Source organism: Gobio gobio, assembly GCF_949357685.1.
Source record: "Gobio gobio genome assembly, chromosome: 21".
NCBI lineage: Eukaryota > Metazoa > Chordata > Actinopteri > Cypriniformes > Gobionidae > Gobio > Gobio gobio.
In genome coordinates, this window is record NC_137117.1 from 21802374 (window position 1) to 21826698 (window position 24325).

Here is a 24325-nt window from a genome sequence, read left to right on the forward strand (position 1 = left end):
TTTGCCCATTCCTGCTTTAGGACTTATAGGGTCCAATGGGGCTAAAGGCAGACCTAAAGAAAATGTTCATTTTCACTACTCCCATAGTGTATGAACATTGACGGAGCAACAGATTTTGTGTGAAAATAAATCCTACAAATTTGATAAAAATTCTTATAATGTACAAGGTGGCTATTTTATGTTTATTTTGATAAATAAAATAATACATTTTTGTTCAATAAATATACTGTCATTAAAATATGTTTTTACATAAAAATACAGAAACAAAATTATTTAAAAAAGTAAAGATTCTGAAAGCATTGAAGGAGATCCCATAATAGTTTGATATAGATTTACAGTAGTAACAATAAATGGTATTTTATTATATGATATGATTAATATCACATTTTTAAATATGATGGTTTCATTATAAATATGGTGATTATCTCTAAGGTGGACACCCCACTTAATAAATAATTTATACCATCTGAATCTAACCATGTCATGTCAACAAATGGAGAAGTCAGCCATATATTTATTATTATGTTAATTATTGCGCCTTTAGCCTCACCAGCAGGGGCGTCTTTTACCCAAAATACCATACTTTTACATATTCTTCAGTTATTGAAAAGTTGTTGCTTCAATTAGCTTGAACAAAACTGAAAATCACTATGAAGACCTTTGTCTTAAAATATATGCAATACTTTTAGCGATTCTCATTTGCAACATTAAAAAACCCCATAAAATATTAGATTAAATTAGCACAGAATCAATTTTGCATTGCTGCCCCCGATCGCGTCAAGGATCAGCCAAATTTCCATGTGCATCTTGAAAAACGGTATAGCGCAAGAGGAAAATAAAATCAAAGGCGCCTTTTACCCCGACACGCCTTTAGCCCCATTCCACCCTATATGAAAACTTTCATTACTGCCTTAACTTCCTGAAAATAAATTTCTCTTCCTGTATTTCCAATTTAAATTCCTTTCAAAAACCGGTGGGTTGTGGTCAATTCAATCCAAAATTGACACTGATTTGAAATGTTGCCAATTAAAACACCAGCATACCAGCATCCAAAACACATTATATCCTCAACAGGAGGGTGCATTTTGTTGGCTTTGCCGCTGTTTGCATCCACAGTTGACAAACCCTGATTCACGACCTTCCTCCTGACCTTTACAAAGTGAATGATTAAGCAAAGCTTCAATAATAAGCAGTTAATCAGTAAAGATCAGTATAAAGACCTCACCTGTATCAGTGTGTTTACCCATTGGTGTATCAGGGCACACACGAGTCCATCCTCATAATGAGCTGTTTGCTCAGGTGCTGGTTTAATAGTGTGTATGAGTGCCCTCTGGGATCAGATGACGGCGTGCGTGCAAATGCGCATGTAATGCACCTTTACAGCTTATATGCCCAATTTTCCCCCACCCTTCTTTATTTTCTGTGCAGTGCACTATCGAGAGTGTCAGCCAGCCTCCTTAGTATTCACATCCCCACTCGCTGACTTACTGCACAAGCCAGAGACAACAGCAGAGAGAGAGAGAGAGAGAGGGGGGAAAGGAACAAAAAGGAAGACAAAATAAACGATTGCAATTTTTCTAGCCCCTGGCTCAAGTGTACGTAGTGTGTGTGGCTTTAGAGAATTCATTTTTGACACCTCTTTTTTTCTCTAGCCTTTTTTAAATGGTTGATTCACCCCTGCAGCATGGCTTTCCTCCATCGGAAAGGCTGCCATAAGCTCAGCTGTTGTCTGAGGCGAGCCGATACATTTACATACCAAAGATGTTCAATTTTAAATTCTTTATGCGGTGCATTTTATCCCGACAATGACGTTTTGAAATTGGGCCAGTTGTGCTAAATAAGACTGCGGCTTGTGTCGGTCTCTCTCTCTCTCTTTGTTAGTTTCTCTGTCTCTCTCATTCTTCCTTCCAGTCTTTTCTCTGTGTCACTCCATGTCTCCTCATCCCTCTGTCAGTTTGAATTTAGTTTAATCCCCCCTCCTCCTCCTCCTCCTCATTCCTTTGCTCTGTCGCTTTCCGTTCCATCTCTTCCGAACGCTCTGTCCCCTATCTCAAATGTACCCCAAACTATTGAGAAAAGCTTTGCGTAACGAATATTCCCTGCAACAGAAAGACTAAAGGAGAGATGGAGCCTGAGGGAGTTGTGGAGAGGACGTTAATCCCCTTACAAGTTCACCGTCACAGGGTTGCGAAGCGAAAAAGAGGAATGAGAGATGGAGAAGTGACCACCACCGTTGCGACTGCCATAAACAGACCGATTATGAGAGTGAAAGAGATGGAGGACGAAATTGAGAGAGAGAGAGAGATAGAGAGAGAGAGTGTGGCAATGCTTCCATGCTTTCCACTCTGCAGGATGACAAGCGGCTGCTGCCTCTCCAATTGGTTGGGACTGCCACCAATCAGAGCGCAGGCAGGGAAGGTGCCTTTAGGTTATACCCAACCCCAAAAACAAGAAGCAGGGAGTGAGAGAGATAGGGAGAGAAAGAGAGAGAGAGAGAGAGAGAGAGAGAGAGAGAGAGAGAGAGAGAGAGAGCGCAGAGCAGACACCGGCTTGACTGTGCTACTGAGGCATTTCTTCATGTTATCTGAGAAATGTTCCTGTTGAAGGGAAACTGTTCATCTTGTGTTTGCTGTAGAGAAGCACGGTTCATCCCGGTGCGCCTGCAGGGATTTCGGCTCATTAACTGACCAAAGGCTCTGGCATTTCTGACCCCCCCACCAACCCCCATCTTCAGACCCTCCCCCACATTGCCCTCTGACTCACCTGAGAGAAGACGGCAGAAGACCTGCAGATCCCTCCCCTCAGAATACTGCTCACTCACCTGGAGAGAGGACATACCAGATACAGGATGGACAACAGCTATGCTCTCTCTCATGCTGCGCTGGCTGCTTGACTTACTTCTGGTTTGGAAGAGAGACTCAGAGAGGAGCGCGGAGAAGATCTTGTGCTCCCCTGGATTAGAATTCGAGAAGAGCTGGTCCTGATCATTGGAGCGAGGATGATCTTAGGTAAGTTTTCCCTCGGTTCTTCTCCAAGGTTTTGTGTTAAGTGCTGCGGCACCCCTGGCACTTCAGTCGAAACTTTACAAACACTGAGTGTCTGGTAGAGCTTCTAGCTCAAAACGTCCTTAACGCCACTCTTTTCAACTTAAAAATGACTTGTGTGAACCTGATGTGCAAGTATGAATCACAGTGGTTTCTTCAAGATGAATTCAGGCTGACGTTGAAGGTCACAGTTCTAGCAGCGGGTGTCCAGCTATACAAGCTGTTTCACCTTTGGGCAGACTCCCGCTGTCCATTCTCAGAGGGATTATGACCCTCAAAAATGAAAAAAAAAAGTTGAACTTCCTTAGTTTATGACGATAAAATGACCGGGTATATCATGTTTTTGTGTGTGTGTGTGTGTGTGAGAGAGAGTGAATATGTTGAATTGTTGGCTTATTCCATTGTATTCTTTGTGCATATCTTTTTGGTTATCGTTATCATGATTGCAATAGGGATGCACCACTATAAAAATTCTGGCCGATAATAATTTTAATATTCTGGCCAATAATGATAAATGACTGATATTATTATTATATCTACATGATATAATCATGTGAAAAGTTAATTTGCTGCACAATTTAGGCATCACACAATTTGAATGTAAAAAGTATTTTGAAAATGTTTACAGTACGTTTAATTTTTTATTATTGTTTAAAAATAGGCTAAGTTTAAGTGTGTAGATGACGGCAAAGGTAATCTCAATGTACAAATAAAGAAAATGAGCTTGCATAATTAAATATCCATAATCAACCCCATACAATAAATGAAAAGATTCTTTAATATTGGCTGAGAATCTTTTGCATCTCTTAATTTGCAATCATTCAATTTTCTTCCAAGAGTTTCTAATCGTATATCTTGAGCTCGGGTTTCAGCTCTGAAATTAAACCTATAAACAACATCGGCAGTTTATTAATGTCGAGCATGAGAATTTTTTTTACAGTCATTTGGGTGCTTCTGGAGAGTTCTTCTATTGCTCTAGGCTGTAGATGTGTGTGTGTGTGTGTATGGTAACTAGAGGCTGCAGCATCTGAGCGAGCTCATATTCATGTGTGAATATAGTCTCTGCACTCTATTGCAACAGCACAATCATGTCGGACAGTTATCATTGTGTGGCTTAGCAGATCAGCATAACCAGTCTGTTTTAGTATACCTGTAACATACCTGTGTGTTGCTGTGTGTGTGTGTTTGTTTGTGTAATGCTCTGTGAGGGAACACCGGTTGAGGCCACATTGTTTAACGCATGCCTGGGCTAATTTAACAGCCGGGCTGCTACACTTCTCGCTGTTTTTTTTTCCTCTGGGCATGTTTTTCAGGGAGCCAACCATAATGATTATAGGGATTGTAATGTGTGATCTGTCTGCTCTGTGTGTGTGTGCATGTGCATATGCCATTATTACTACAGACAGAAATAATTTATAGTTGCAGTGTATGGTTATGCACTGCAAACAGCCTTACGTATGTCTTTACCATCTCTAGCATGCAGAATGGGCTGGCTTGTTAAATATTCTCAGCCTAGGAGAGTCTTGTAACATATGTTACGTTAAAGTCAAGCAAGATAATTCAGAAAAAAAGTCTGTATTCTTGCCTCTTTCTGTTTTTATAGACTTCCTATTTTTAGGATAGCTCCAGTGTTGTTCCAAACCTTCAGATATTTAAGCAGAATGGAGGTCACCATTCACTCTTATTTAGGGGAAATGAGCAGCTTGGACATTCTGCTAAACATCTCCTTTTGTATTACAAGAAAGTAATACAGGGTTTGGAATGACGTGGGTCAATTTATTATATTTATTTAGTTTATTTGAATTATTAATTTGCATTATTTGATTTAATTCTCGTTTAATTGTTCATTTAATTCGATTTTAATGGAATAATGGAAAAATGAATCCACTTTCCCTTTAAAGTTGTGTTCTTTCCCATTTAAATTGTGCATTTTATTTAGTTTGTGTGCAAGGGGTTGCAGAATTTGTGAGTGCTTGAATTCGGCCTCGTTGAACAAACAGACGAGCACAGACGTGCCGCTCCGTTCCCATCAAAAGAGGCAGGAATGATGTTTGTGATTGGAGAGATGGGCTAATGGCTTCATTAACCCGTCTGATTACAGCTGCGTCTATCCAATCTAATCAGTCATGTCTGACAATGAATGTTTTCAAGTAGGCTACTTCATTTGATGGAGGAATGTTTTCAAGCACTCTGTCAGCATCTGTGTTCATTACCACATTTCCGTCTATATACCTTTTTTAAAATAAGGTTTAGACTATTAATAAATGAATAATTAATGATTGTCTTTGCACAAATGTGCTTGGCGCTGCTATGACTCCATGTTTATTGACACATCTGAGGACACATCTGCTGTGAATGCAAAGCTAAATTATACATTCTGCTCTATCGCAGAACTGTATATTAATCTCAGGTCTTTGTTTTTGATTATTGTTTCAATGTGGGTTGTTGGTATATCGAACAAAGACTTTTGTCATTGTGGTGACCTTTAGGTTGATTGCAGATGTACTCAAAACGGCACATCTTTGCACTATTTTACACTCCAGTAAACAAAAACACTATCACACACTTCAGCGGATAACACCCTTATATGAGCTGTAGTGTGATGTAAAACATGTCTTTTATGAACTTTCTTTTTTTGTCCAGAATGTGTGTGTGTGATGACTCATTTACAGTCCTTATCTATATGACCTTGACCCTCCACCCTTTTATTTTGCACCTGCTTTTAGCCCTTTAAAGGCCCATTCCTATTAAGGACGATAACTATTAGCATGCACACCAACGCACAATAATATTAATTTCATTAAATGAAAAAAGCGAACACTGAAGTTGGGACGAGGTCTGGTTGAGCTGTGCTAGAGAGGACGAAGACGACCCGCATTAGTAGTGTGTTGTTTCCATGTCGAAGAGACATTTTTTCTACCCTGATTCCAAAACCCTTTTGTTTGTCCTTCCTAAGGCAGATTAACTTAAAAACAGTGGTTCAAATTAATTTTTAACACTGTTCCTGAACATTATAACCTTAACATTATAAACCCTATCTGTTTGCTGCACATTTTACGGAGGACAGCTTCTAGAACCTAAGAGAGTACACTCTAAAAAAAAAAAAAGGTTCTATATTGCACCAAAAATGGTTCTTGGCTCGTAATCATAGGGGAACCTTTTTTAGTGCTATATAGCACCAATTTTGGTGCTTCAGTGGTTCTTCAGCGGTTCTTCAGAGGTTCTTCAGTGGTTCTTCAGAGGTTCTTCACCGGTTCTTTGACTAAGGTGCTATATAGCACCTCTGAAGAACCGCTGAAGAACCACTGAAGCACCAAAATTGGTGCTATATAGCACTAAAAAAGGTTCCCCTATGATTACGAGCCTTTTTTTTTAGAGTGTACAATGCTGGCTACGCACAAAAGCTTTTCCTGAAAGACGCAGCAGTTCCCACTTTGTCGGGACAATCAGTTGTTTACGGATCACAACATGTAACTATGTTTTATTACTTGTGGCTCCGCTAGCCTGCTAGCTAACATTACGGTTTTGATAAAGTGTCAAGCTACAGGGCTCTTGCTATTGTAAGACCGATCTTTAGGAACTTACCACTCTGAAATTTCCTGTAAAATCCGTGCTTGCAAAGGTTCTGCACAATCCTCTTGTTCGTAAACATTCTCAGGGTCTGAATCGGGCTCAAATTGGTATGTCAAAATTGATGGCATCGTTAACATTTACACCTGAGCAGATGAAACTTGTGGTTATGATAAGGGAACACACTCTAAGCGGTTCGCCAATCACCAACACACTGGGCCAGCTAACCAATCAGAACACGTTTTGTATTTCGGAAGGAGGGGCTTCCTGGGGAGATTGGGGAGGAGAGGTGCTGCAATAATGTAAAATATGTGAAAAATAATGTTTTTCAACAATCAAGCATTCTAGTACTATTCTAGTACACCCCCAAAACAAAATCAAGACTTTGTAAAAGGGTGTAAAAGGACCCTTTTAGAGTCAAATGGATTTTGATAGGCTGTTATTTCATTTTATCGTTCATCAGCTGTAAAAAAAAATCTGAAAGTGATTCCAATGATATCGTTTCTCTGTGTTGTTATCGTTATAGTTGTGTTGTAGATGTCCCTATTCTCATTAAATTAGAATATTTATTAAAACTTTATAGTTAGAGTTGTCATTATAATTGTTTCTTGGTGTAAACTCAGCTCTTACTCTCCTCTTACGTCTTTTCGCTAAGTATGTGCTTTTGAAAAGTGAGCAGGTTGAGATATTTAGTCCCTGTGGTGGTGATGACTAATCTGACTCTGATAATGAGACATAGATGTTCTGCAGTGTATACAGTGGAGTTCTGCTGAGCCCCACACTCAAAGACAGACCTCAGTGCCTCAAATGCACACATACAGACACACATTGACTCTTTGGAGCCGTGGCATGTCGCCTGGTCCCCAGTGTTTTCATCGGCAGGACTGAGACAAAGAGTGGGTTAGGCTGCTGAAGGAGAGGTGAGTAACCCGAGCAGCAGCGCTGCGATGTGCATTCACTGCCGCCTGCCCAGTGTGGAGTTTCCATTGTGGCCAACCAGTCAGTCCATACACACCTGCACACCTGTCGGAGCACACACACAGAGAAGCAAAGCTCTTACAGCCAATTCATTTAAAGGAATACTTCCCAAAAATGTCATTCATGAGTGTTCTCATTGTGCTCTGTATTTATCTTGAGCTTTACGGTAGCTTTTTTATACATAAATGTATTTGGCAGAAGCTTTTATCCAAATGACTTTCAAGGTATGCACTTTAACAGTATGACCTTAGCCATGACCTTAAGGTTGCTAGTGCCTGAAAATTATTTCCTTAGAAATCTAAAAGTTATTTTGCATCTGTGGTTGTTCAGACTTTCTGCGACATAATTAGTTACAAGGCATAAAACAACCAGAGACAATTAGCACCATTTGCTGGGTTTGCATCCGTGTGTTTTTATGTGAATTTTGAAAGAAAATGATTTTGGTCTCTTGAACTTGGAAATGCTAAATTTGCTAATTGTTTTTGTGATTATTCAGATTGTGTGCATTTATACATTTATTTGGCTCCTCAGATGGAAAAATTAGCTACTATGTCTAACCTGATGTGACATGTTTTCATGCACCATATTTAAATATACTGTATTGTAGATTTGAGAGTGAGGGACAGATTGGAATACAGTGCATATGCCATTTTTTGGAGTTCGACAGCATACCATACATTTTCACTGAATGAACAAAGAGCAGAAATTAGGCTGTACGGTTTTGAAACGGCTTGAGGGTGAGTAAATGATGACCATGTTTAAATTTTTTGGGTGAACTATCGCTTTAAGTGTTCAGTGCAGAACAAAGGACTCTAAAAAATCTCTCTGTATTTACACATGTCATCCCTTATTTGTTTCCCCTGGAGGGATCCGTTATGTTCCGTGACATTTAGGCACAGTGCCCAGAGTCGTCTGATGTGTTGGCTTGTCTCTCTGTCTGTCTGCCTCTCTGATTTTATGTTCGTTGCAAGCACATCTGTCTTTATGATACGACGTCCTCTCACGCTTCCTGTCTACCTGGTTATCTGTCATATATCCCCTCCCCCCTCACCTTCTGTCTTCTTGCTCTCTCTCTCTCTCTCTCTCTCTCTCTCTCTCTCTCCTCCTCTCTTTTGCTGCGGTCAACCTTAACACTCGCCTGTCCCTTGAGGTTGTGAAATTTTTTTGTTTGTTTGAGCAGCTCAGCATTTTTCCTCTTTTTCACCTCCTCTGCATGACTGGAAGAGAATGACACAGCAATTATGAAATCTGTCCCCTAAAGCCCAGACCAGATATCACCTGAACACTGCATATTATAGTGCAGTTCAATTGAGTCATCTTTAAATGTGTACTTTTCTTTAGCACGATGTACACTGAAGAAAAAACTAGCATAATTGATTGTTGCGTTTTGAGCAGCATGGCTCTCAGCTAAAACGTTTATCTGGTTAACAGCGTATTTTTACTGGTTAGTTTGTGAGAACATCCACAAACTGCTCTGGTCTAGGCTGCTCTTTTTAGCCAGGTGGTCTGGGTTTGGCAGGTTAGATTTAGAGTTTGCCCCTTCTGGCCGATGCTGTAACTATCATTATGTGGGCAAAAATCATGTTTCTCCATTGATGACTTCTCAAAAATAGTTGTTTAATCTGATATAATTCATATTTTCTTTCAATTAATCAATTGCAAAGGTTCTAATATATTACAGTAAATACCAGTGAGATTATATATACATATATATATATATATATATATATATATATATATATATATATATATATATATATATATATATATATATATATATATATATATATATATATATATATATATATATATATATATATATATATATATATATATAAATGTTTGCAGGGCACAATGCACAGAATAGTCACTAAAGAAGGGCTTAGGACTGTTTGGCATTCAACAGCCATATTTGTAATCCCCAAATTTTTGTTCCAATAACCCTTTAATTGTAAGGTGGGACTATTTAGCTTTATGATTTCTCCAGTTCATTTTATGAGTTCATCTCTGCTATATTGCCAAGTGTTAATTTTGTATTTTATGTTTTCAGTTTTAATTTTAATTTTAATTTTAGTTTAGTCATTTTGTTATGTGCATGTCATTTCTATATATTTTTTTAATATTTCTAGCTAGCCTTATTTTATTGTTTTATGTAAGATTTTTTTATTAAACTTCAACAATTTTATTTTAGTTAGTTGGCATAAGTTAGTTTAATAGATTTAGTTAACAATAACAACACTGATATTGTCTTTGCTGTGTGCATTCCCACAGTGTCATCAGCCAATCAGAACTTAATTTTCATTCTGTTACCCATTATTTTCCTTCCTTAATTCCAAAATTTCCCTCCCACGTGCCCATTCAGGTTGTGTTCTTTTGGGTGCTCTACCATGGAGTTGAATGACAATGCTAACTAACGGAAAGCCTTCTCCAATCTTTATTGAAAATCTTTCATATGTCTAGACTACATGGATGTTCCGCCAAGAATGCTAAGGGCTTGTTGAATAAACCAGCATATGCTGGTTAGGTATGTTTTGAAGCATGGCAGCTGGTTTGAGTTGGTTTATGATGGCCATGAGCTGGTTTAAGCTCAGGACCAGCTTAAACCAGCTCATGGCAGCATAAACCAACTCAAACCAGCTGCCATGCTTCAAAACATACCTAACCAGCATATGCTGTTTTTATCAACAGAACTTTAAATGCTACAGCATGACTATGTAATGCTAAACATGCAGTTTGTCACCCCTGTTTAGTTCACTTTGGAGAAACTCAAACTGCTCTTTCCCATGCTGTTTTCCCCCCTCGTACAGATACTCTTTAGTTTGATTTTATGTGCGGTTCCACACCCATTATGGCTAAACACCTGCTAGTGGTTTGGCTGAGCAAATGCTGGTTAGCCACTGCACATTCACTTACCGTTTTATAACCTAATCAAACCTTATGTTAGCGTTCTCCACAAATGGTTTTGTTTTTGTCTCAGCTGGCATGATTTCAGTACACAAAACCATCAAGAAAATCCGATATCTGACAGAACGGGCCAGGAAACTTTTGAAGAAATGGGGCAATGATGTAATAAATTAGCCACGAGGGGGAAATCATTACTCACTAAATCAGCATGTGTGTGTTTTTCTCTCAGACAGGTCAGCTGTGTGCATGGTAGGAGGTCAGTTTATTCTTCCGCCACATGGCAGGTTAACTGGGCTTGAGCTTCACACTCCTCGAGCGCTTACATCTCTGTCCATCTCCCCCTCTACCCGCCAAACCTAGCCATCACTCTTAGCCAGACATACAGACTTGCTGGGTGCTAGAAGACTGTCAATAGTGGGTGTAACAGACACTAATGAATTGGCTATAACAGGAGCTCTGGGAGACGGAAGTGCATTACTGGCTGTGTGAGGCCCAGCGGACTGAATGAAATGGTCCCAACTGTATCTTCATCCACACACACACACACATTACACCTCATTCCTGGCCTAAATACATTCTCTAATGGTTTAAGCACAGTGTGTGTTAGTGCCAGGTGTCCAACAGAGCTGCTCTTTAAAGAACACGGCCAACCCCCAGTGGAATCCCGTAACACGGTGTATTTTCTAACAAAAGGCACTCTGGTAACTGTGTTTGCTGTGAGGCACATGGCTGACTGGATCCTGGCTTTGTTACAGAACCTCCTTGTTTGCTTTACGGTTTACTTTGTTGTATAGACAGGACTCGGAGAGCAAACAAATCATAAAAGCCTGACTATACAATACCAGAGATGGGGTCATCCTTTGAATAAGACAGTTTATGAAATGCGCCATGCAGTCTGGATGATAAATGCATACATCCGTCCACAAACAGCACACATTTATCAATAGTTTGAGCGCAAATTCCTGACAAATTGGATGGCTCGATGAATTATGAAGCTTATATATCCAGGTTTTTTTCTAAGGGACTGGCGTGAAGGAGAAGTGTGTGTGTGAGCGAGGAGGCAAAATACAGTGTTTGCCATTCAAGGAAAGCAGGTCTGTAGATGTTTATAGTTGGCATTACATTGTTTCCCACTGTTGTTAAGGTTTCTAAAAAGAGGAACAAAATCAATTCTCCTTGAAATTCTGGAAGGTCGATGCTTGGGAGTGTGGAGGGGGAAATGAGGGAGGGGTGGTGGAGATGTGATAGCTTGCAGCAGAGAGGGAGAAATCGCTCCTCCAAGCCCATATTGACAACACCCTTTCTGGGTGGATTCATGCATGGAAGCTGAAGCACTTTTTGGTAGTCGCTCTAGATAAATGTGTCTTGCTATATGCCTTAAGGATAGTTCACCCAAAAATGACACTCCTGTCATCATGTATTTACTCTCATTTCAATTGATACATGTGTGATGTGATGTATATTTCCCATGTGGAGCATAAAAGAAGCAGAATATCCAGGAAAATCTTGCCTTCTGCTCCATGCTATACTTTTTTTGTAGTAAAAAAGTTTTGTTAATGATCTTGCAATATTTTGTGAAAAATGTAATTGTTAAATTTTACTTGTATAAAAATGATGTGGTTCTGATTTGATTTTACCCATCAGAATTTAATTGGACTGGGAAAAGTGAATGTTTCCGTACAGCCAGAATGAAGAGGAGGGCTTTGTGCCAAAAAGGAAAGTAATTTCAGAGGTACAATAAGACTAGTAAATATTGATTTTATTGACTTTAAATGCAAATGCATTGTATCTCATGTCTAAAAAAGTCCTGGGGGAGAGAGGTTCAGTTGAAGGTTAAATTCATGCACATCATTTTTTTATTTTATTTTTAAATATAGAGTGTTGAGCGGTCTGACAGCTTGTGGAAACAAACTGTTGTAATGTGATTGTTTTGGCCTGGAGACTAGCTTGACCCTTTGTCGTCTGGAGTTATGTGCCCAAATGACTGAATGTTCATTGTAAATCCATCATTAAAAAGAGTCTGAGGAGTTTTAATGAGCTTTGGAGGCAGTTCTAGCTATGCAGGCTGGGCTCAGACCTGCCTGAATGTATGTGTGTGTGTGTGTGTGTGTGTGTTAGAGGGAGATAAAGGGAGGAACATGTGTCTGTGTTAGAATGTGGATCTTGCAGCAGTGTTTGGACGAGTGCCATAGAGTCATTGGCTAGTAGACAGCTTCCTTGGTGAAAAGAAAAGTGATGCGCCAGTCATGAGCTTGTGGTATGCACACCTGCACCTCCTCTCAGTTTCCCCTCCTTCTTTTTTTTTGCGATCTGGCAAAGGGCAGAGGATACAGAGGGACTGCGCTCAGACCTGCCCCTGCCCAGGAGGTAAACGCACTTGTGTGTGCGCGCATGCCTGTGTGGAGATTAGGCTAGGTGCACCAGGTTGACATGGCTAGCCAGGTCCTCATTAGTGGAAGGGATTTTGATTCATTTTTTAAAAAAAATAGGCCTACACAATTCTGTCTTTTCTGATATAGATCCACATTAGTACAAATCATAAAATGAACACAGTGGTTCATACACAAATAACATAAATCACTCTCTATTTAATAAAACCCATTAGTCACATTGATTAAGGCAGAGTGCTTTAGAAAATTATATTCATGTTATGCCAGTATGTGGCTACAAGTGAGTGTTTTAAAGGAACACGCTGACTTTTTGGGACTTTAGCTTATTCACCGTATCCCCCAGAGTTAGATAAGTCCATACATACCATTCTCATCTCCGTGTGTGCCATAACTCTGTCTGACTTTGCTGCCGTACCATGGGTGTAGCAGGCGCAATGATATTCAGCGTCTGAAAAGCATGCTCTCTGTGCAAGCAGGTTGTCAAGTTGGTTATGTTGACGGAAGTCCGGTGCTGCGTAATATCATTGCGCCTGCAAGTTCCTTGATCATTAAGCAGGAATGAGAGTATAGTTCCTAGCCATATCGGTCTAGAAAATCGCAACTTTTCATTTTCCGTCGGCCTTAGTACACGATGTAACTATACACATCACAACATGTAAATAGGAAAATGTTGGCATTATTTTGTCACTTATTGAGCAGTAGGCTAGATGGAGCCATTTACCTCCAGTCTTTGTGCTAAGCTAGGCTAGCGGTGGGTGTGTCAGACAGAGTTATGGCACGCACGGAGATGAGAATGGTATATATGGACTTATCTAACTCTGGGGGATACGGTGAAATAGCTAAAGTCCCAAAAAGTTGCTGTGTTCCTTTAAGAGTGAGTCAATTGACCGTTCGCAAAGACCCGCCCCCTTTAGTTACTGTTGCTATGTCCGACAAGCCATGGCGCTCTCACAGCACACACATGTCCTCACGTAGAGAAAATACATTGCGGAGCAAAGAGGACACTGGCAATACGCCGACAGACAGGACTTTTGATATGAAACAAAGTCTCAACTTTAAAGTATTAATTTTTTTAAAAGACATTTAAACAATAAATACCGTTTTGGGGCTCTTTAATGTGTCATGATCGCTGTAGCGCCTCAGTTAAAGCTGCTCGTGAACCGATTATCTCTTCCTTCTAGTTCATTGATAAGCATGAAATAAACATGAATGAACACTAAAAGAAATGTTGTTTCAAACGCGGAACCGTTTTTCCAAGTTCAAGTCCATCGATATTAATCTTCTAACTCTCTTGACTGCTTTGTCGGACAAAACGGCAGATTCGGCGATGTGATTGGTCTGATCGCCTGTCAATCAAACAATTGCGGCGAAGGGTCCTTAATGGTCCTTTCATCACACCAGTATGTGGCTACAAGTGAGTGTGTTTTTGTGTGTTAAGAGTTAGTCATTGAACCATTCACATAACCGATTCATTAGAAGCAATTTGTTGATGAAAGAATGATTTGTTCAAAAACACTGACTTGTTCACAAACAAAACACGAATAAATGAAAGTTGAAGTGGTTCTTCCACTTGAGTTGCAAAGGCTATAAACTGCCTCTGCAACTCAAGTGTTGAAAAGCACATAGGACCTGGTCTTCTTGGGTTCTTTTCAAAGCCCTCCATCATTGGTCCATTTACAGCTCAAATAGCAGTACTGTGCTCTTATTAAGATGCGACCAGTGGCTTAAACATGTTGTGAGAACTCTGTGATGAAAAACAGCAAAGCGGCTTGTGGAGGAAGACGTGGGCCATTTCCATAAAATTAGCTTAGCAAATGGAACGAAGCAGCAGCCCCTGCAGAGCGAAGACAACAGCAAGAGCCGCTGGAGAATTCACAATCCTCACACTGCAATACGTCTAACGCTGATCTCATATACATGGCCTTTCATGGAATTAAGCACAAAATATCTTTACACTGCCACCGGATTGGATTAAAGAGCATATTATACAATACCACATCTGAAAAGTGCTGCTAAATACGGCCCCAGCCGCCACATTCCTGTATTTTTGTTGTCTGTTTCTACATTAATGTTGCCAGATCTGGCGATGGGAGTGTTTAAGGTTTGTGGCACCCCAATAATCACAGCACATGCACTGCTACATATCTTCATTAGCGGATTAGCTGTGGGAAATGAATCCTGCTTTGTTCCTCCTCCACCCAAGCCTCATTCCCTGTTTTTTCTTCTTCTGTCATTTCTACTTAGGCTTCTCTCTTGCTTTGGACACACACAATCTCTCTCTCTCTCTCTCTCTCTCTCTCTCTCTCTCTCTCTCTCTCTCTCTCTCTCTCTCTCTCTCTCTCTCTCTCTCTCTCTCTCTCTCTCTCACACACACACACACACACACACACACACACACACACACACACACACACACACACGTCAGCTCGCTAGGATGCTAGCTTCTGTTAAGCTCTCCTTTTGTTCCCTGAAGGTGCATCAGCCGCCCAGTGGGTGTACTGACTCGAGACAGAACAAATTAAGGTCACAGCAGGCAGTGGACAGCAGAGAGAACCTGCGTTAGACCAACCTTCCCTGTCCACCTTCAACACATCATAGAACGCAGTTGAGGCCCGCCGCTAGCTTACTCTAGGGAGTCATAATCATTTAATCAAGACCCTTCACACCCGTCCATTCTCCCGCTCTCCCCGGAGGCCCAAATCGCCTATTGTTCGTATATAGAGAAATGATGAAAGGTGATGAGTGTCTTTGAACTTAAGAATGAAGAGAAAATGGGGATGTGAAGTACATGTGAGATGTGCTGCTGCAGCTCTGAGGGGTGATTTTTGATACGGACCAGAGCGGCGCGCGAGAGAGACCGTATTACTCGTGAATGGGGTTAGCATGAGTCATACTGCTCTCTGGTGCTTGATGCTGGAGTTCTCCCACAATGCATCTATTTCGGGCTTACTTTTCTGTCACTCTCTATGTACTTAGAAGCGTAACTTCAGAACACTTACATAAGGACCTCCATGCCATGCAAAACAAAACAATAAATTCAATTCACCCTCCCAAAATCAGAGCTCCTGAGTACAAAAATAACAAAACGCTGTGGCGAATGCAGCATATTCATGGGTGAATCACTTGACGCTCTTTTGTCCTACTAATATATTCATAAATACATTAAAATGCAGAAACTTGAATACACCTCTGCAATGGTATTTTTTGTCTAAATTAAATATGTAAACATTTTTCCCTTCCTTTAATAGATTTTTTTCCTGTTCTTTATTGTGGACTCTATACGTCATTGAACCTCATATGCTCTTTATTCTTGGGTGAATCCCAATGGCTCACCAAACATTAACACCTTGGTGGAGGTGGACGGTGTTAGGCAGACCTCCTCTCAAGGACGGTATCCAATTCTGCTTGTGTGCGCGCCTGTGTAATCCATAGCTGCAGGAAGGATGACCTTCACAGCATGGAGCCTCAAAGGCTAATGCGACAGGGAGAGAGATAGAGGAAGGAAAGGAAAAGTCGGGTACGAAATGACATATTTAGACATTTGCCTTGCTTGCGATCACTCAAGGGCAAAGTCGTACCACTTTAGCATGCTGTATTTCAGCACAAAAACTTGCGTCTTGTTCATTAACTCTAACCAGTTTCACTCACCAAATGCAGACCCCATTATCATATGCATGTAATTGAATGTGGGAGGTTTGTCCAGTATGATCTTGGTTAAAAGAGTACTAGCATATCAAATATTATTTGATCTTTGATGGAGGAGATGAAGAGGAAGTGCTGTGTGATGCTGATTCAGCGTTTGGCAGGTGCAGTGAACTCATAGTGCTGTTTTATCAAATCTCATCAAATATGCCAGCACGCACCGGTGTCATTTACCCATGTCACCAGCAGATTTGTGAAACAAAAGGGATTTTAATTTTGTAAATGTAAACAAGTGCAAACTGGGTGCCAGTAAAATGCTGTACCGGTACAGATGTACCAGATTTGCGGAGCTGTGTACAAAGTTACAAAAAAATGCAGTGCACACCGTCACACAAAATGGGGTCTCGTGCAGTCAACGTGCATGACTACCCACATCACGATGATGTCATTTTTGCCACATGCACCTTCACACTTGCCGAGTATAAACCAGGCTTAATTCTGAATTCAGAAAAGGCACGGAAAAATGAATAATGCATTTTCCGGAGCCCCTAAATGGACATGGTTAGGCTTGCTGCGTAGTCAGTTACATTACAGTACATCAGATTTCACTCATGTGAAGATAATAAGGAGAGATGACTGACAGGACAGTGGCGGAGGATTTGGTGCGCAACAGATTCTAAATGCGTCATTGACAAATATCTTGTCAAATGTTCAGTCAGTACCGCCACTCCCCATACACAGAGTATGTGTAATTGCGAATTGGAAACCAAAAGTAAAAATACCCTGCATATTTATAGTGCTACGTTCTAAAACGTAATGGCCTATCAGAATTCACTCACCGCTCGAGTTGTTGTCCAGTGCTGAGAGTTCTGCAGGTGCGCTAATCCTCTTTAAGTGTGGATATTATGTAAATAAGAGATTCATTGTGTAGTCAGCTTCAGTAATAATACTAAGTAATACTCGAGTAATATAACGAAACTGTGTGAGATTGCGGTCATTGAATGATTGACAGCTTTTAAGTGATTATAAAGGGAGCGATCTTTGCGTGCTGTCTAGGCGATATTAGAAAATTATTATTAGGCCTACAATATATTCAGAATTTGAATATAACTTTTGTTTTCCATTCTTGACAAGCAGCCACATACACACTTCAATACATCGGCCCATCCGTATATACATGCAGGATTCACTCTCGAAATTGATGACTGACAGTGATAAATATTAATGTATCGAAGTCAGACTCATATAAATGTCAGGAAAACACGATTCCTGGCTTCATGTCAATATTCATGGTTCACTGGATCTTTGGTAAGTTGTAAGTAACACTATATCAAGCCCAACCTTTAGTTTAAACTGAAAACCGTTTGTTTTACTCGCGTTTTCCCCTATTAACTCCAGTCATGCATTAGCTCTTCTGCCTGCTCATTATTTGAAATCCACCAATCAGTCCTGGCTGAGGGGGCGTGTTTCCGGCGGGAAAGTGACGCAGATGTATACCCTTTATTTGGTTTCAGGCACATTGGCACATACAGGGTTGGTTTTTTGGGGGTTGGGAACTAACAAACTGAACTATGAAACTAAGCTGAAACTTTCTCATCTTAGAGTTGAACAAAAGAACTATTAAAGGCCAGATTAATGAAACAGGGAAAATTAGCATGAGAGGGCCATTCCCAAAAAGCGCAGACAGGAGTGGAAAGTTCTGCGCGTGATCTACTGATGATGCGCAAATTATAATGATCAACACAATCTACCAAGAGCAGCACAAAGCAGCGTCTGGTTTAAAGGGGTCATGAATTGAGAAATCAACTTTCCCTTGAGCTAAAAGGTCATGGCAATATAAGAATATCCTGTACGTTTCAGAGCTGAAAACTTCCTTGTTAGTCAAAGAAAAGCTTTTATTGACACCAAGTCCAGCAAACGATCGATCTCAGAATGTGCCCGCCTATGACGTTAGAGTGTAGTGAAGCACCGCCTCAACAGATGAAGAACAATGCCTGATTCTGTAGCCCCGCCCACCGACTCGTGCCACTAACATGACAGCTAAGAGCAGCATAGAGCTAAACAGCATCGGATTTCTAAGCAGAAAACATACCACTTAAGCTTTTCGGATGCTGATTTTTAAGCATTCGGATTCCAATATTATGAATGCACGGATGAACCTTATTTTTAATGAATATCCAGCTCACATGGGGAAGACATTGCACATATGTTCATTTAACCACGGAGTCGTTTGTAAACAAGAGACTGGATTTGCAGACAGGATGAGATTACATGAACGAATGAAGCAACACACTAATGTGAGTAAAACATTTTCTTTTATATGTGATAGTATTGCATTGTTACAGATCGTTTGATATCTATGGATTATGTGTACTTGACTAACAGAACATACCTTAGCATGCTGTCACAGGCTGGAGAATACTTTATTTGTAGTGTTCTTGGTTCACTACTGTCTTGAGTTCATTCTCTTGACTCTATTTGAAGGGCGCACGCGTGTACGGTTTGCGGTTATATTCATCGATTGGGAGGCCCATGTAACATTAATAAAAAAATATCATTCCAATCAATCGCGGGTGGATGAGAGATGAATCATTGTGTTTGTTTGATAAAGACATTTTGCGAGCCCTGGCTGTGGGCTGGACGATTCATTCCGGTTGCCGTTTGCCACACGCTGTCAATGACTGGGGAGCAGAAGCTCATTAAATATGCAAATCTTATCCAATCCTAGCCGTGGGCGTTTACTTCCAAGTATTCAGTACGGCACACCCATCAAAACTGAGCGTGTCTTCAGAGAGCCTCAAAACCAGGTCAGAAAATAGTTACTTATTCATTATGATGTTTTTGAATGTAAAAACCACGCAAACGCAATAAGTTGACCTCAGACAACAGTATATATAAAAAAAAACAATTCATGACCCCTTTAAGACATGCTTTTTTGGGGTGGAAATTAATTAATTAATTAATGGCGCAAGTACCAGTAAATTGATGAGCGTAACCTTGATTCATCTGAATACTCTCCTCCCATACATTTTGCGTCTGAAAGGGAAACTCCTACAAACGCATATGCAATAAGGTCAGCCGCAAAAATAACTCTCCACACCTTTTAAGCGCCGATTTTTCACTGCGTGTCTAAAGTGAATCCTGACAGTAGTTTTTAAATGCCAAAATAGGGTTTATGCTTGCTCAAGCCATTAGTAAATCTGAACCTAAGTTGTCTAAAAGTATTTATTTTTCCTTTAGTCATGTCTTATATTGCCTAGGTACTGCCACTGCTCCTGCCCCTGGTAGAATAGGTGTGTGACGTCCATGGTCACATGCAGCTTACAAAACCAGTGACCTCTAAAACTGCTTCTTTTCAAATGCTTTCTCCCTGCTCTTGATGTGCCATCCATTCTCTTTCTTTCCATCCAATTTCTCTCTTTTTAATTTCTTTTACGATCTATCTTTTCTCTGTCACCCCCTCTATTTTTGTCAGAAACAATCAGTGGATTTTCCAGTTGACTGCCCTGCATTGCCGCAGTCACAGACATGGAGGGAAGTATGAAGGGAGGGGGGAAACAGAGAGAGAGGGGGTGAAAACGCACACAAGAAGCGGGGACAAAAGAGGGCTGAGGGCTCTCATGATTTGAAATCCGTTTTGAAGAAGCATCATATCGGTCCCTCCTGGTGCCCCACAAGTGAGCTGACAGCACTGCCGAGCTGCATTCCATTACATGCAGCCGTTCTCCCATCTGTCTCTCTCCCCCTTGTTCCCAGCTCCGCCACCATTTCTCCCCTCCTCACCCGGCTCTTCACTTGCACTCTGGAGGAAATGCGCATCTCACATTCTGACACCATGCATGCACCACTGTCCAGACGACAAACCGGGGAGACCTCCAAGGTGCATTAAATTATATGTGCACGTCCTTGCTAGCGAGATATAGCCTTAAATAGCAGCGGAGAGAGACATACTGGGAAGGAGACAGATAAAGAGAAACCAAAATCAACACAGAGGACAGATAAAAGAGAAGCGAATGGAAAAATAGAAGAGAGGAGTATTTATGGGTCAGTGACAAACAAGGATGTCTGAAATGATGAGCAGAAGAAATATTTTCAAAATCTAGTTTGGCAAGCTGGTTAGCTTCATACATTTTTGAAAACATTTGTACCTTTTTCTACAAAACATTTTTATTTAACGACTCTAAAAATGTCAAGTGGTGTAACCATCAAGTAAAAACTACTATTTTACTTGCACCTTGAATACACGAGGTCGCATTAAATTGATCAAAACTGACAGTACAGACTTTTACATTGTTACAAAAGATTTCCGTTTCAATTTTTTTTTATTCATTCAAAAATTTCCGTTTTTTTTCCTGATGTAAGACTTTTATTTTGAAAGACGTGCATGAATGCTGTTGTTTAATGCTGCCTTCACGACGTGGTATCGGAATTATCGTAAATACTCCTTTCCTTGTTAAAACTATGTCCTCATGTCCAATGAATGCCCACCCAAAACTTGAATGTGATGAGTTCGTAATCACGACTTCAGAAGTGGGGAGTAGGAAATATCCGATAGCATGTGAAGGCAGCATGTATGTATCTGTAGCCTATCTGCTGATGAGATGTTGTCAGTCTATATGTCATTATTCTAATAATATTTTTGCAGCTTATTATGAAATAAAAAGTTGCTCACCTCAGAAAAACAAACTTTCCTGTCCTGTCAGACATTATACTGTGCTCGCGCCGTGCACTCTTTTTTTGAGCTGTATATCACTTCACAATATATGAACGTCGTAGTTATGTTTTCAATTATTGAGTCATGAACTCTCCAAAAAGTACCAATACATTGCGTAACTGGTACGTTGTATGTCAGCTTGGTAGGATTTGCATGCATGTAAAGTTAATTTTGTTCACCATGATCAGTGTTTACAGTTCATGTTAGTATTGTGTATTTAACTGTAACACAGCTGTAGTTGCAACTAGTTTCCATAACCTTAACCCAAACCACGTTTTCACTTTGTGCTATTTTCTCTATTTTTTGATGGCATACCAACTTACTAACTTTATTGTATTGTGAAAAAGGTCGGAAAGTTCTAGTTTGGAACTGCTATTTAATAGCCATATTTAAACTGTATAAGTATTATTCTTGCAATACATTTGCTTGGTTCAAGTTGCTACAAATTTAGGCCGCGGTTTAATGACATGGGAAAATGTGGGTTCCATGACCGGGTGAACACCCATGATTTAGGTCATTGTACACATTTGTATTTGTATTTTATTTTTGATTTAATTGAATAGATCTGAAACAAAAAGTAATAAACGGCAAATCATTGAGCCTTATTCACAATGAGCTAGACAGTGAGTGGCCGTGAAAGCACCCCTTTTTGTTTCTGCTTCCGTGCCTATGTTTGCGCCGTGGATGACTCCTAGCATTATTCTGGATCAGCGGCCATGTTGCCCACATATGTCAGCAGTGGCCAGAGGTACACATCAATATTCATTGAATCAGAAATTCTGACTTCTCCTGTTTGTTCCACCCAGGCTGAGAATGGAATTACTCCAAGGATATTTGTTGCAGATAAACTGGCCCTTTAGACAGGTCAATTGATTGGGATGGAGGCGATGTCTAAGCAACTGTAACAGTGATAGATCTGAATGCTTAGTACAAATACACAGGCATTTAAAAGAGAGGACTGATCTTTTCATTTGTGGTGGGAAGCCATTACGCCGAGAATTACCGGGGACTTGATGGACTCCGTTGCCTGTTGTGTCTGCCCCACGCAAGACTGATCACACAAACAGATCAATTTAATGGCCCACGTGATGGAATCGACAGCGCTGTGCGGCATACAAGCGTGAGATATCAACAAATGACTTTGCCCTCAGTGTCCTTCATGGTGCAGGTGGAACACACCAGATCAAGACCAGCGTTAAGACCCATTCTTGAGATAATATAAGCATATGAGTGTTTCAAGGACCGCCATATTCTCGCTGCCATAAGTCTGGAGTGCTGGCTAATATCCTCTCCACTACGGAAAACATGCGGCGGCTTCCTCTTAATCCACATTGATTTCATGGCTATCTGAGTGTGGGCATAAGAGACAAAGAGGAGAGGAGGAGAAACAGTAAACATGGTCTTCTTTGATCTGTATATTTGACACAGTTAGAAGAGCTCTTGAAGGGATAGTTCCCACTAAAATGAAAATTCGGTCATAATTTACTCACCCTCATGTCATTTTAAACTTGTACGACTAAAATATTTTTTGCCCATGTTGTTTTGGAACCCATTGGCTTTCATTTTAAATGTAAATGATGATTTGTATTTTTATTTTGCAGAACACAAATGAAGAAAGTCATACAGGTTGTATGAACTATCCCTTTAACAATCACCTATTAAGCGTACATTAAGGAATAGTAGTGACCGAATGAATAAGAGGAAGTGAAGAAATATGGATATATATAGAGGTAAGAGCAATTGTGAAGCGACATGAATTGTGCATAGGCGGCAAACGGAATGGAGACTCCGCACGTCTCCCAGAGTTGCAGGCTTATCTAAATGCGTCATCTTAATGCCTAATGAACTATGCAAAACCTTTCATCTGTAAACAGCTTTCCCCCCCAATGAAACAGAGACTAACTCCTCAAGCAACAACACCAGATGACATATGAAACATTTGGCGACTTTCAGTCCCAGAGTTCCCTTGAAGACGTTTACGGCGGTAGTAATGTGACAGCTCAGATGCCATATGTCTTTCGTGGTGGAGTGGAATTGAAACAACACTGCAGTCTTTCTCTTCCGTTTCCCCTTTTGCTCCTCTTCAACACAGCTCTTGGGCTATGAGGAGAAACATCAAAATCACAGAAGCGTTGAAAATGAACCTACAGGTGCACACGGACCCTCAGGGGGCAGCCCATCATTGGACATTTTCCGTGTGGCTCCCTCTCTTTCTCCATCTCTCATGCTCTCCTTCGTCTCTCCTGGGTAAGCTGGAGATTGGGGTTAAAGTATACACTGTGCCACATGCTGCACGCTGACACTGTCTGCCAGTTTATCTCCCCAGCCACGGAGGGAAAATCAAGAAAGAGGAAAAAAGGGGGAGGGGGTTGTAGAAGAAAGAGAGGAGAAAAACACAGAAAAGAGTGGAGAGTTGGTTGATTTGGGATGCGCGGCACGTGAAGGCCAGATAACCATCTTTTCTGCAGCCCTCCTCCAGCGTGCTGTTTGCTCAATCATCATTTACTGCAGAGAAAGAGAGAGAGAGAGGAGGGGTGTTCAGTGATGCAGGAAGGAGGAAGTAAAGGAGTTTGAAAGAAAATAGTGAAGAGGATAAACATCGCTAGATGGAAAAGCATGCTATGAACAGTACTGCAGAGATGATGCACCAACCCATATGTGTGTGTGTGTGTGAGGCGCATGTAAGCACAACAGCTCTGAGCATTGTTCAGTAGTGTGACTAGCTCAGATGTTTTCCAATAGATCAGCTTTTCCCATTAACTAGCTTATCTTTCCAGCACTTAGTAATATAGCATTACAGAGGTCTTCATTTTTTTGTAACGTCTTTTACAGCCGAGTAAACTGATATAATCAAACACTCATTTGTGTACATTTTGAAACATTTGCAAGAATGCTTATTTTAGTGAATCGGTTTGTTTGGGTGGTTCATTTAAATGAGCTAAAATGATTCACAAATTATTCACTGAGTCATTCAGTTCCTGTGTAGCATTTTTTCTTAAATAATTTAGTAACTACTTATTCAAAAGCTTGTTCGTTACTCATTTATTTGTTGAATTATTGTGGGTTTGTTTAATTTTGCTGTG

The 24325-nt window shown here is 40.4% G+C and overlaps 1 protein-coding gene across 2 annotated transcripts in view; it reads left to right on the plus strand.

Moving 5' to 3' along the window:
• znf385a (zinc finger protein 385A) overlaps window positions 1–24325 on the plus strand; it is a 100037-nt gene that overhangs the window by 10810 nt on the left and 64902 nt on the right. Inside the window, exon 1 of one of the 2 annotated variants that reach the window (XM_079802158.1) lies at window positions 2459–3008. The exons of the other annotated variant lie outside the window; for it this stretch is intronic. Coding sequence (XP_079658284.1) covers window positions 2999–3008 — 10 coding nt within the window. The 5' untranslated portion in view covers window positions 2459–2998. Of the gene's footprint in view, window positions 1–2458; window positions 3009–24325 lie in introns of those variants that run through there. 2 annotated transcript variants of the gene reach the window in all.